The 14,072-nt window shown below is 41.1% G+C and overlaps 1 protein-coding gene across 2 annotated transcripts; it reads left to right on the forward strand.

Moving 5' to 3' along the window:
- Positions 1-266: 266 nt before the first annotated feature.
- On the forward strand, positions 267-11,103 carry LOC115156712 (diencephalon/mesencephalon homeobox protein 1-A). 2 transcript variants are annotated; one of them, XM_029704315.1, is made up of 5 exons: positions 267-1,062; positions 5,458-5,623; positions 5,879-6,057; positions 6,370-6,754; positions 8,587-11,103. In XM_029704315.1, the coding sequence occupies exons 2-5, from the start codon at positions 5,470-5,472 to the stop codon at positions 9,009-9,011; spliced, it is 1,143 nt and encodes a 380-aa protein (XP_029560175.1). In that variant the 5' UTR covers positions 267-1,062; positions 5,458-5,469; the 3' UTR covers positions 9,012-11,103. The 2 variants fall into 2 exon arrangements, with proteins under 2 accessions (XP_029560175.1, XP_029560176.1); XM_029704316.1 differs by lacking the exon at positions 267-1,062 and adding an exon at positions 3,815-3,916.
- Positions 11,104-14,072: the final 2,969 nt, after the last annotated feature.

A 14,072-nucleotide genomic window follows, 5' to 3' on the forward strand; every position in this document is an offset into this window, starting at 1 on the left:
GGTATTCGGTTCGCCAAAACGCAAAGACTTGCATCCATGCACGTCACTAATGTCAAAGTATTCTGAGAAATAAACATTTAATTGCAAAAAAAGAACTCATTCTGAAATGTCTTACGAAAAAAAAAATGTAAATATGGATAGATTTTTTTTTTATTAAACTGCAACGAGAATGTCTGTCATTGGTCATTGGGGGGAAAAAACTTTGTAGGCTACCACAATTGAAATAAAAAAAATGACAAATTTTACATTTATAAATCAATACAATTAATTATTGTACAATTATTTAAAATATTAGAAAATAAGTCTTCAATCTTATTTTATCTAAGTTTAAATGTAATTGAACCGCGTTTTAATTCTGGCAATGTAATCCATCTCCCAATTATGGGCTACACAATATGAAAACAATTTACGTATTCATTGATATCAAAAATCCCCCAAAGGCAAGAAAAATATGAAATAGAATATTCATCATCTATTACAAACATCTTATATAGGCCTACTTATTTTTTTACACTTGTTTTCCAGAATTAAAAGGAGTTGGTATTCTTCTTAGTCCATACATTTACTGAATGTTTATCAATTCAAACACAAATGCAAAACAAATAGAAGTAGACTGACATATGGGAATCTGCAGACATCATATTGTAAAGTTTATGATTTCGAATAGTATATGGTCATTGGCCAAACGCCTGCTACTAGTGGAGGAGAAATAGTCTCTTTCTTTGATTGACAGCTTCAAGGACCACTAGAAAGCTTACATGACCTCACAGAGCACGCTTTAAAATCCCTCTTCAGCTCGTGGCCCGGTAGATGGCAGCTTCCTATGTTGAGCGCGAGACGCAGAGGATTCAGTCACGCGGAAAGTAGCAGAGTGCGCGTTTCACATAAGACAGAACTGTGGACTTGCAATCGTTCCTCTCAAATCGCATGAACAGCACGAGAAAGGTGGACATTATAAACAAGGAGACGTTGCTATAATAAGACTCCTAAGAAATCACTTTAGAACCGGGATACACTTCAGCATCAGAACATCCAAAGACAACTTGGCTGTGTTGGCGAGAGGTAGGAACTTTGTGGACATCTCTAGGACTGGATCAAACTTGTAACTTGTTAATACGTTGCTGGAAACAACAGTTTTGATACAAATATGGTGACAAAAATAATGTATTGGTGCACACTCTATGCATGCAATACTTTATCGTAATTGCACGATGTTATGTTTTACAAGAAGTCGTCGTTGTGCCAATATCGAGCGAGCATTTACAGCTATTTACAGCTACAGTAATTATACTTTGGGTGCAGATCCGGCAAGACTCGAAGGAATAACGTAGAACTGTTTTGAATTCGTACAGATTCATGTACATTTTTGTTGAATTGAAATCTGATGTAGAAAACTATCCAAAACATTTCGAAGATACTTTTGGCAAGGCTATTTCATGCAATGTGAGGTCATGCAAAAAAATTATCTTAAAAAACTAAACAAATTAATATGTAGATATACAGTGTTTTGTGGAAGCACTTCAGCGATTTCCAGCTAGGAATCATGATGCAAGAACTTATTGTGCTGGAGGCTTTCATGGCCTTATATTGCTATTTTTATAGCCATAACAGACACAATTTAGCATCATGTACACTTAGAAAAAAAGGTTCTGGTTAGAACCAAAATAGGTTATATTGCTTGGTTCATATATGGCACCACTAAAGGTTCTGTATAGAACACTCTTGTAGGGTTCTATGATCAGAACCCCAGGGGTTGTTCTTCACTGAACCAACATTGGTTACATATAGCGTTCTATATATAACCTTAAGCGGTGCCATATATGAAGCAAGCATACAATTAACTTTCTGGTTCTATGCAAAAAAATAAAAAAAATAAAAATCTAAGACTGTAGGCCTATCATTTATCTTTCATAATTCTTAACATTCAAACAAAGTTCATTTTCCACCCATCAGTTCAGCAATTGTGTCAATATGAAATTGCAATTAAATGATGGTTGAATCGTAAATGAACGAATAATAGTTCGGTTTTGGCTGTTGTTAACCCGTGTTGCCTCCTCCTCACGTGAAATTCACCAATCAAACACTTGTCTCGCGGCCTTTGGCAGTCTGGAATAGCAAATATGTCTTACACCACGGGCAGATTGTCGCTTGCCATACACGAGTCGCTTAGGGCCCAAGGGTTTTAAGTATAAACATTTTCCTAATTTAGTCAGATCATAGAGTTGCACTGTACATGCCAATTTACATAATGACGTTTTAATAATCGAAGCAATGAGCAGTGCTGCCTGTGGCACTCAAACATACAGCCCGGAGCAAGGATAGGCGTATGAATAGACAACAATGGCAGCTAGACAGAATAAGCAGGCTTGTGTGGTAAATATGGTAGGCCTATCATAAAGGCGTAATGCTTATTATCAATATCAAAAAGGAAACACATGAAAAGCGTGAATGTAAAAATTACAGTATAAGCCTTTCCCTGGTTTTCCTCTCTCTCCACGCACACACACGCGCGCGCGCGCGCACACACACACACACACACACACACACACACACACACACACACACACACACACACACACACGGAAGCTGTTGAACCGCACTGTACGTCCGTCCGTGTCACTGTTGATGATGAATGGAGGGCCTCGCAGTCGAAACCTATTTGCACTTCCATTAGACGGGGAGCCAAATGGGGATCAAACATGCATATTTTACCCGCTGAGAAGCCATACATCTCAGCCAAAACGTTGCCCCGGGGCGATGGGATAAGAGGCCGCGAGAGAGGGGAAGGAGGAAAGCGGGCCCCATTCAACTCAAATACTTTGGGGAGCAAAGTAAATGTTTAGCGAAGCACCTTCTGTCCAGGCGAATTAAACTATTCCCTCTTGCCCCGTGATCACATTCATCAGGCACTGCAGTGACTTAATAGGTTGGGAATGGGCACTGCGGGCATAATTTACACACCCACAGCTCCCATTTGCACACACAGACCGCTGCGAAATGGACATCAGCTTCATGGCGCTATGTCTGATATTATTGCTCAAATGATTAGCTGTTGCAAAAACTTTTCATAATGCAACGGGGAAAAAAGGAAAATTCGTATTTATTTGGATGGAGTGTTTGATTTCATTTATTTAATTAGTAAAACAATTATCATAGCCCAAAAGAGATCTATATTTGAACTCAATCAAATATTGAAATACATTTTGTAATAACACAATGATCAATATTATTCATACTATAATTAGGGTATAACGTTATAAAGTAATAATAGAAATATAATCATAACTAATAACAACAACAACAGCAACATATAATAGTTTATTATCAGGCCTATTCAATGTTGCGCAGGTTACAACTATAGCCTATAATTTAAGGTCTTACTTTATCATAAATGAACATGATCAACGGATTAAGTAATATTCGATTAAGTATTGTGAAGTGAATTAACTTCAAATAGAGGCTTACTTGTCAAACATGTTGGCAATTATATTTAATATTCAATTAAATACATCAATTTCATCCTTATCACAGACTGCATAAAGTGCATCATCACGGTTTTCAGAATTTAATTATCTGTGGATAAATTAAATTCATGACTTAATTTGAATTATAACAGCTTATTTAGCTTTGGGGCAAGACTTGAGGCAGTTAATTATGTTGTATAATGCTCTTATGTAAAATGTCAGATTTTTAACATGGGAAATAGACATTTCGAAAAACGACAACCTTTTTGAATGACTTGAATACCTACATTTTCAGTCAGCCGAATTACGCATGGACATATACATTTTTGCTTCGTCTTCATTCAAAACATTCATATTAGAAACATTTTGTCCCCAGTAACCAATGGTGAACTTTCTGTATCGCAGATGCTGAGTGGGCCAATGAACACAGGCCTAAAGGAGCACAGACACCGGTGAAGAAAAAAACTTTCTAGGCTACATCCCAGGCCTAGCATGTCAAAATGCTATAGTGAGGCAATTTAAGACTAGGAACTCTCTCTAGCTTCCAAGTCCCCAGATGCCTGCCATGCATAGGAAGATTCATTTCTTGGACCTCTCTGTAATAGTCACAACTGCTCGAGCCTCAAAGATATCCCTTCTTGTCAACGACCTCGATACTAATACATATCTAATCGTGTCCTGAAGCGTTTCATTTAAAGCGGCGAAGGACCTAAAAAAAATGGAGGATGAGATAGTTGCCCTCGGAGACCTATATATAAGGCTTTGATTCCTTGTTGTAAAGTTATTCTGTCCAATAAACTCAAGGCTATAATTTGGGTATTTTGATTAGGTTTATGGTAGCTTAATATAAACCAACTGTCCAACAAATGGTAGTTAAAATGGAATAAGAGTGACTGCTAAAATTCATAGGCTAACCAAAGGACATCATTCTAAAGCAAATGTATTGGCAGAAGGTATTTCAATAGCCTATCATAACCGTTCAATATAGTCCTCTGTGATTTCAGGTTACCATCCTGGCCCGGAACAAATCGTTTTACAGATCCAGGATCTTAATTTGAGCCAGTTTGCTACAACAGGAAAATAATCCTGCAGCAACAGGAAATGTTAATTATTATGTGATTATAATTCATGGACATTTTTTTGTAGGGATTGATACATTTCGCGTAAGGGAAAATCAAGTCTGAAATTTCAAAGTGGAAATTACAAAATTTAAAAGCCTTTTTAAACCTGAAATACACTACAAGTTTAAAATGTCCTGCATTGCAGGAAAGTTATCTTGCAACAGGGTGATCAAATTAAGATCCTAGCGAGCCTCGAGCATTTAATCAACGCAATGATCTCTCAAAGTATGCAGCGCTTTCAAATGGGATTTGCACTTTTGCTGCGATCACCGGGAAATGAAGTGATTAAATTAATTTATAAGGCACCCGTCACGCTCCATTAAGTGAACGAGTGATAATTACCCCAATTAAAATAATTTTGTATAATTAATGGCTTGAACCAAGCAATAATTGGATGTTAATGGATAACGTCCAGATATTAAAATCTGAGCCATCTCTTCCGTGGCGAAAGGAAATGCATGTCTATCCGATACAAATGACCACCAAGGAGATACACTTTCAAGGGACATACAAGATGATTGGGCCTAGTCTATTACAAGCGCCAAACGACATTCACATTTTAACATGAACAAATTAAGCCATGGTTTATCAAGGATCAACCAACCAGATAACACGAAAGGTCTGCAACTTTCATAAGGTGATCAAATTATGAAATACTGTATGCATAAATTGAACGTGCACCACTGTCTACTCTAGGCCCTAACTACACACAGTATCGAAAATATCATAAAGAGTCAGATCATTTTAGGCAACAGTTAGAATTTAGACACACAAAAAATAGCCTATGAACAGCCCGAACATCTCTCCTTAGAGATAGACAAATAAAAACATGAAAGCAAATACTAACATGATTTATGTGTGTGTTACCACAGGTAGTGGACATCATGCAGCACTATGGAGTGAACGGCTACTCTCTCCACGCGATGAACTCCCTGAGCGCCATGTACAACCTGCACCAGCAGGCCGCGCAACAGGCGCAGCACGCGCCAGACTACCGACCTTCAGTGCACGCGCTCACCCTAGCTGAGAGACTTGCTGGTAATTGAGTCCAACAAACAAACTTTCACACACACACACACACACACACACACACACACACACACACACACACACACACACACACACACACACACACACACACACACACACACACACACACACACACACACACACACACACACACACACACTTCAATTCATTATAACTTTCTGACATATTTCGCACTGCCCATTCCCCTATCCAATTAATTAAACTTGCCGTGTCTCTTCTCTTCCAACGGCTGCACATTTCAAGACATCATCCTCGAGGCTCGCTACGGGTCCCAGCATCGCAAACAGCGCCGGAGCCGCACCGCGTTCACCGCGCAGCAGCTTGAGGCCTTGGAGAAGACTTTCCAGAAGACCCACTACCCCGACGTGGTGATGCGCGAGCGCCTTGCCATGTGCACTAACCTCCCCGAGGCCCGCGTGCAGGTATGGAAGGCACAGCCACTCCAGAATTAACATTCAGAATACATAGTACCATAGTCTGAAATACACACAATACTATTGGTATATATAGGAAATATTTATGTATTGTATCTGATCAATCATATTTTCTTTAACAATGGGCAAAAAATGCCAGAAAAATTACTTTGGTCATTTTCATATTTTTTTTTTTACAAGTTCTCAAAAGACAAATAGTAAAACACACATACACACAGAATTCACCTTTCTCAAGCACCTTTTTATAATTATCAGAGAGCATGCTTCTAACCGTCTCCCAACCTGGCACATTTTAAACAGGTGTGGTTCAAGAACCGCAGGGCCAAGTTCCGCAAGAAACAGCGCAGCCTGCAGAAGGAGCAGCTCCAGAAACAGAAGGAGGCCAATGGAGAGGGAGGTGACAAGGAGGATTCTCCCACCACCATCACTCCAGAGAACCAGCTCCCCCCATCCTCCTCCTCTTCCTCCTTGGAGGTTGAGGGTCCGCCCTGTCCATTGGTGTCAGAAATTAGCATGGAGTTAAATGTGACCTCGGCAGAACAGTCAGGTTGCGAGTCGGCCACCGAGGACAACGCCACGGATAAGGAGGAGGAGTCTAAGCCACAGAGGGAGGAGCTCAAGAGTGAGAGGGCGATGACGCCAGGCAATGTCTCTCCACCCTGCAAGCGGCTCAGTCCCAAACCTGGTAAGGACAAGGTCTTAAATTATGACTGGCACTTGTGCATCTCTAATATACATAGATTCATTGGGGGGCATTAGAAAACAGACAAAGTCAATCAAATTTAGAGGCATCCTTCAGGATAGTCAATTAAGAGTAAACATATGAAATACTTACATTGTCGTACAACTTCAATTCATTTCAGTCATAGTGGAAAATTAAGAGGTGGCACAACAGCTTTGCTGGTTCTTAGTAAGTTATACATAGGTCTGCCTCCCTGCCTGCCAGAGAAACTTAGTTTAAAGTCTCCTTTTCACCTGATTTAACACCTGATTTACTTAACAAAAGGCATATCTCAATAAGTGGTCCAGGTAACCACAACAAATGGCACAAGTGGGGGGCTTTCCTCTTTTGTTCTCTATTGCTTCTCAAGCAAGGGGGAGGTTGATGACGTTCAAAGTCACCATCGGACCAACTCCTTGAATGCCCTGCTCCTTGAAGTTTGCAGTTGTGTCTAAAAAACATTATTTTGCCCTTTTGTGTGTGTACTTTACTGCAGGGGTATTCAACGGGGGTCCGCGGCCCCCTAGGGGTCCACTGAGGTACCTACAGGGGTCCGCGAAAATATATGTAAAAAAAGTGCCACTTACATTTTCATTTCAATGTTTTTATGAATATCGCTAGCAACAACAGACGAAACAAATTTTGAATTATACCTACAGTAGAAATGAGGTGGAATATCATCTTTCTAATGATGTCAACTTTGTTTCTCAAATATTGAGCAAATTACACTCATTGGAGCTAATTACACTCACTAGAGTATCTGACATAGGCTTTGAAAAAGCATCTGTGAGAACCAGTCGTGGCAAGTGACACTGGCTGCTGGAAAGCTTTCCTGACTTGGACATACATTTTTGCTAACACTTGTTACGGAGCGTATTCACATAATTTTTTTAGTTGTATTGTTTGTCAAATTTTTTTGTTCTATTGTTTGTATATCGTTATTTAAAATGTGTGACTGTCTTGTATCAGTGTTTTGTTACTTGTCATGTTTTGTGTTTTTTTTGTGGACCCCAGGAAGAGTAGCTGCTGCTTCTGCAAAAGCTACTGGGGATCCACATAAACAAAAAACAACAAATAAACCAGCAAAAAAAAAGCTGCTATTAGCGAACAAGTGTTTGGAGTTGGGCTAGCACAATTATCGTATAATAATCGTCATAATGCATACATTTTAGCAGGGGGGATTCAACTTTATATTCAATTAGATATAGTTTACCCAATAGTAGTTTTACATTTTTATATGAAGTGGGTAAATTTAGTAATCATTTACGAGCAGAACGGCACAGTTAGGGGGATAAACTTTAATTCCAAAAGTTTTAAGCGGTCAAAACAATTCATTTTTGAAACGGGGGTGTCACCGAAGCTGTGTTGTATTCATTAGATATGACTGTCAAAGATGCATTATTAGCTCAAAACATTTTTCAACAAAAAAATGATAATTATGACAATAACTGTGGCCATTTGCATGTCAATTAATCATTAACCCAAATTCCATAATCGTCATAGCCCTAGTTTGGAGTTACTACCAAATCTATTCATTTTAAAATGTTGAGTATTTGTCCTTTCCATTATCATTCACTGGATGATAAGACAACATATGTAAAAAAAACAACATATTTTGCTACATGATGGGGTCTCTGGTTTTTCTGGTGGGGGGTAGGGGCAAGAAAAGGTAGAAGACCCCTGCTTTACTGTATTTATAATTGCAATATCGCTTTTCAACTGGAAAAGTAAAAAACAAAATCTCTGGAGGACGTCTTTAATGTTCTTGACTCTTATCCGTTTTTTCCTTTACTCAGAATCCCCCATGGTCTCTCCGTCTGTGACGCCCTCGTCCATTGGTGTCAGTGGTGGGATCTCCCAGAGCCACTCCTACTCCTCCTCCCCGCTCAGCCTCTTCCGCCTGCAGGAGCAATTCCGCCAGCACATGGCTGCCACCAACAACATGGTGCACTACCCTTCCTTCGACATGGGCACCCCCTCCTCCCTGCCCTACCTGGGCATGAACGTCAACATGTCCCCGGCACCTCTGGGCTCCCTGCCCTGCCAGTCATACTATCAGTCCCTGTCCCACCACGCGGCCCAGCAGGTGTGGAACAGTCCCCTGCTCCAGGCCTCTGCATCCCTCCCCAGCCACAACAGCAAGACCACCAGCATCGAGAACCTCCGGATGCGGGCCAAGCAGCACGCAGCCTCCCTGGGACTGGACACGCTGCCTAACTGAGCCAGAGGATCTGAGTGCGGCCTAGCCGGGGCATCAAGACTACACCCCACCCATCCCATGTCTGTAACCTCCGTAGCCCTATAGGAACCATACCCAGAGGGTTTCGGGACATTGGTAGCCAAAGTTTAGAAAAACTAAATTACATTATCTCACCCTGGACCGAGTTTTCTCCTGCTTCTTGCTTTAACAGTTGCCTAATTTCTGGGCTTCCCACACAGCAGACTGAAACACAACAAAGCACGCATAAAAATAATAATACTTATTTGACCAACAACACCTGATGAGTTTAGGTAGTCTTTACTCTTATGCTGCTTTTTGACTATAACACCAGTGTTACACTAGTGTGTACACCCTTAGGGAATATTAGGGAAATTGTGTTTCCGTAACTAGTGCTGACAGTGAGGACTTTTTAAGAGCAGAATCAACAACCTCTGCATAATCAAAACAGTTGCCCCACGTAAGAGCAGGTCCGCCGGAGCCATGGCCCAGTGAGACACGGGTGCCGGTCCACGTAGATGGAAACAGAAAAGTCTGAGCCTTTTGGGTAAAACACTGAGGCAAATCCTGTATGGAAATACACCATTAAACGGGAAATGGACTCTAAACCCGACATTGTGAACGACCAGGCTATACATAGGGTCTCTACAGCTGAGCAAATACATTTCCTTTAGGACTATTTACCTGTCTAGTGTTGCACTTGGTGAAAAATATTTTGCTACGTAATGTTTACAGAATAGAGGCACTTTTAAGGGAATTTGGGTCTTCAATGGGAAAAATAAATCTGTGCCGGCATTGGTGCCATTGAGAGACTACTTGTACCGTGGGACCATTAACAATTCAATTAGGCCTTGTATCTACATAGCACGTTCTAAAAAGGCAAGCACATACATAAATATAAACTCAAGCCATGTTCTCCACAATTGCTTAATTAGAAGTGACTAATTTACCAGCTTAATGGCCAGTATTAAACCACTTTGTATGGAGACTGGCTTGGTAATGAGAAAATGATTTCAGTGACTAAATGTGCAACGCTTTTAATTACATTTTGCTCTGGGCAGAGGGGAGGGAAGCATATGCAATTATAAACATGTATACCATTTATGATTCCCTTATATCCAAAGCTCTGAACAAAAAAACGGCCACAAAGGTAAGCAAACGATGTGTCTCAACTCAGTGTGTCCTGCTGCACCACCAAAAGAAGACGATACAACACAAGCAGATACACACCTGGAGAAATGAACCTGCATATTTCATGTTTACACCTATTTTCGCCATCTACCCCTTCTGATGTGACTTGGTAACAGCATCCCTACACAAACTGAATAGGGGGTCCTTCAGGGCTGGGGGAGTAGTATACAGAACTTCCTATTGTACCAGGAAGTTACTCTTTAAGCACTTGGAGGAGTGGCCAGTCTTTCAATTCTTGTCAAATATATGTCTGTGATTCTCTCTGTGCTGGGATCCCATCAAGTCCATCCACTCTGACAATGTAAATGATTTCAATATGTAAATTAAGAAGAAGAAGTTTATCTATTAATGTTTACTAGTAAGGCAAATGTAAAGGTTCTCATGTTGTAAATGTATCATAAACCGTCCCGAGTTGGGGATTCCTGTAGTTGTCAGTTGTAACATTGTAATCAATGGGCTCCCGCCATTTCCTTACCTTCTCTTCCCTGGACTACCGAAGGTATTACCGCCTGGTCGTCTATGTGTCTCCTCCAGTTGAGTTCCATTGTGACTGTGATATTTAAAAGTTCTACTGTTTCTCTCCAGCTGTCTCTGTCATACTAATTGGTCCAGTGGTAGATTTAAAATGACGGAGAGAGTAATACATAGGCATTATTATTTTTTATCTTAACAATGTAGGTTCGAACAGTGATGTTGCAAAATAAACCCTAAATAAAGCAATGCTTGGAGATCTTTATACACAAGGCTTCCTTCAATGTGTTTTTGTTCACCTATGACATAGCTAGCCACAGCTAACGATTTGCAAACAGTCTTCTTATTCTACTTTTAGAATAAACGACATATAGTTGCCACTACAACGTTGAGTTTGTAATACAGCAAGAATGTTACATTAGATTGAACAACAAAGTTCAGGGGGGCATAGAAACGGTCAAAGACAGGCTAATATTAATATTGCAATAGGGCAAGACAGAGTGCAGCGTGGAAGGGAAATAAACATTTAGAGGACGAGAGAGAATGTGGGAAACAAGGGTGACAGGGATAACAAGAGAGAAAGACAGAAAATATATATACACAGGAGAATGGCAAAATTACACACAGAGAGAGAGAGAGAGAGAGAGAGAGAACAAGGTAATCTGGAAGAAATAAAAAGCACGTGGGGGCATAAGCCATCCCCGATGAATAAGCAGCCCATTATCCTGAAGAATGACGGCCCGGGGCGGTGATTATGCTGCTATTATATCTTAAACAGCGTGGTTTGTCAAAATGCATAAGACCCCCCCTACCCCCCCTCCCACACACACACACAAACAATACACGACACACACACAGTCTAGCCTCTGGTAGAGTTCTAGGTTAGGATCACAGCCATCCTCCCCACCACCACGTTCTCTGCACCCTTGCTTTGCCTACTAAACTGTAATGCCGAGAGCCTGGCTGTGACATTGTTCAACTGCTAATTGATTTGGCCTCGTTAGATAAATCCTCCCTCCCGGTGGAAATACAACAACAAAAAATGTACACGAGGTATCGCCTACTGTAAACGGTGAATTTCTCTGTTGTTACAGACGAACACTACCTTTAAAGGGGACACATGGGATGACAACACAGATTAGCATTGTGAACGTGAACGTAACACCTAACCTCAACCTTGCTGTGTTTTATTACATCGTACCCGCTCTATTCCAAGGGCATCCATGCTACAACACTGACATGGTTCTAGATACGTAAAGCTGAATGTCCTTGTTATTCGGGTTAGCAATTTCACCCCTGGGATTTTAAACCAGCAAACACTAGTAAGTGGTCTTTATCACACATCCAAACACAGAAATGCATGGACACACACATACACACACCAGTGCCTAAGGGCCCAACAAGGATTGATGTAGTGTAGATTGAAATGCCATAGGGTCAAATGTTCAGCCCTTGATGCAGGATAAGGTGCTCTTCTCTATAACATTTAGAGGAAAGTCTGCACATTGCTCAAATAGCCTACCTCCAAATCCCAACAATATCTCTGGACATCAATCTAAAAATGTATCTAGCTGGAATAAACCTCTCTACCATAGCACACTGGATCATTGAGTTGAGATCTCCTCTCATCATCAGTAGCACTATCAATATGACTCTTATCCAGTCAAAATGCTGTTCCGAGGTCGTTTTCATTTTGTATCTGTGGTCCTAGAGGAGGGTCAAATCACAAAACATAAACTTGACCATCATGCAGAGCTGGTTCAAACAGGACAAATGCATACATACTGCTTGTTTGGAGTGAGTATTTGGGTTCTGCTTTATTTTACAGTCCTGGTCCACATCACTAAGGATCTATCATGATCCATACAGTCGTGGCCAAAAGTTTTGACAATGACACAATTATTAATTTTCACAAAGTCTGCTGCCTCAGTTTGTATGATGGCAATTTGCATATACTCCAGAATGTTATGAAGAGTGATCAGATGAATTGCAATTAATTGCAAAGTCCCTCTTTGCCATGCAAATTAACTGAATCTCCCAAAAAACATTTCCACTGCATTTCAGCCCTGCCACAAAAGGACCAGCTGACATCATGTCTGTGATTCTCTCATTAACACAGGTGTGAGTGTTGACGAGGACAAGGCTGGAGATCACTCTGTCATGCTGATTGAGTTCGAATAACAGACCGGAAGCTTCAAAAGGAGGGTGGTGCTTGGAATCATTGTTCTTCCTCTGTCAACCATGGTTACCTGCAAGGAAACACGTGCCGTCATCATTGCTTTGCACAAAAAGGGCTTCACATGCAAGGATATTGCTGCCAGTAAGATTGCACCTAAATCAACCATTTATCGGATCATCAAGAACTTCAAGGAGAGCGGTTCAATTGTTGTCAAGAAGGCATCAGGGTGCCCAAGAAAGTCTAGCAAGCGCCAGGACTGTCTCCTAAAGTTGATTCAGCTGCGGGATCGGGGCACCACCAGTACAAAGCTTGCTCAGGAATGGCAGCAAGCAGGTGTGAGTTCATCTGCACGCACAGTGAGGCGAAGACTTTTGGAGGATGGCCTGGTGTCAAGAAGGGCAGCAAAAAAGCCACTTCTCTCCAGGAAAAATATCAGGGACAGACTGATATTCTGCAAAAGGTACAGGGATTGGACTGCTGAGGACGGGTAAATTCATTTTCTCGGATGAATCCCCTTTCCGATTGTTTGGGGCATCCGGAAAAAAGCTTGTCCGGAGAAGACAAGGTGAGCGCTACCATCAGTCCTGTGTCATGCAAACAGTAAAGCATCCTGAGACCATTCATGTGTGGGGTTGCATCTCAGCCAAGAGAGTGGGCTCACTCACAATTTTGCCTAAGAACACAGCCAAGAATAAAGAATGGTACCAACACATCCTCTGAGAGCAACTTCTCCCAACCATCCAGGAACAGTTTGGTGACAAACAATGCCTTTTCCAGCATGACGGAGCACCTTGCCATAAGGCAAAAGTGATAACTAAGTGGCTCGGGGAACAAAACATCGATATTTTGGGTCCATGGCCAGGAAACTCCCCAGACCTTAATCCCATTTATGATCTTGTGGTCAATCCTCAAGAGGCGGGTGGACAAACAAAAACCCACAAATTCTGACAAACTCCAAGCATTGATTATGCAAGAATGGGCTGCCATCAGTCAGGATGTGGCCTAGAAGTTAATTGACAGCATGCCAGGGCGGAGTGCAGAGGTCTTGAAAAAGAAGGGTCAACACTGCAAATATTGACTCTTTGCATCAACTTCATGTAATTGTCAATTAAAGCCTTTGACACTTATGAAATGCTTGCAATTATACTTCAGTATTCCATAGTAACATCTGACACAAATATCTAAAGACACTGAAGCAGCAAACTTTGTGAAAATGAATGTGT

This window comes from Salmo trutta, chromosome 21, assembly GCF_901001165.1.
Source record: "Salmo trutta chromosome 21, fSalTru1.1, whole genome shotgun sequence".
Lineage (NCBI taxonomy): Eukaryota > Metazoa > Chordata > Actinopteri > Salmoniformes > Salmonidae > Salmo > Salmo trutta.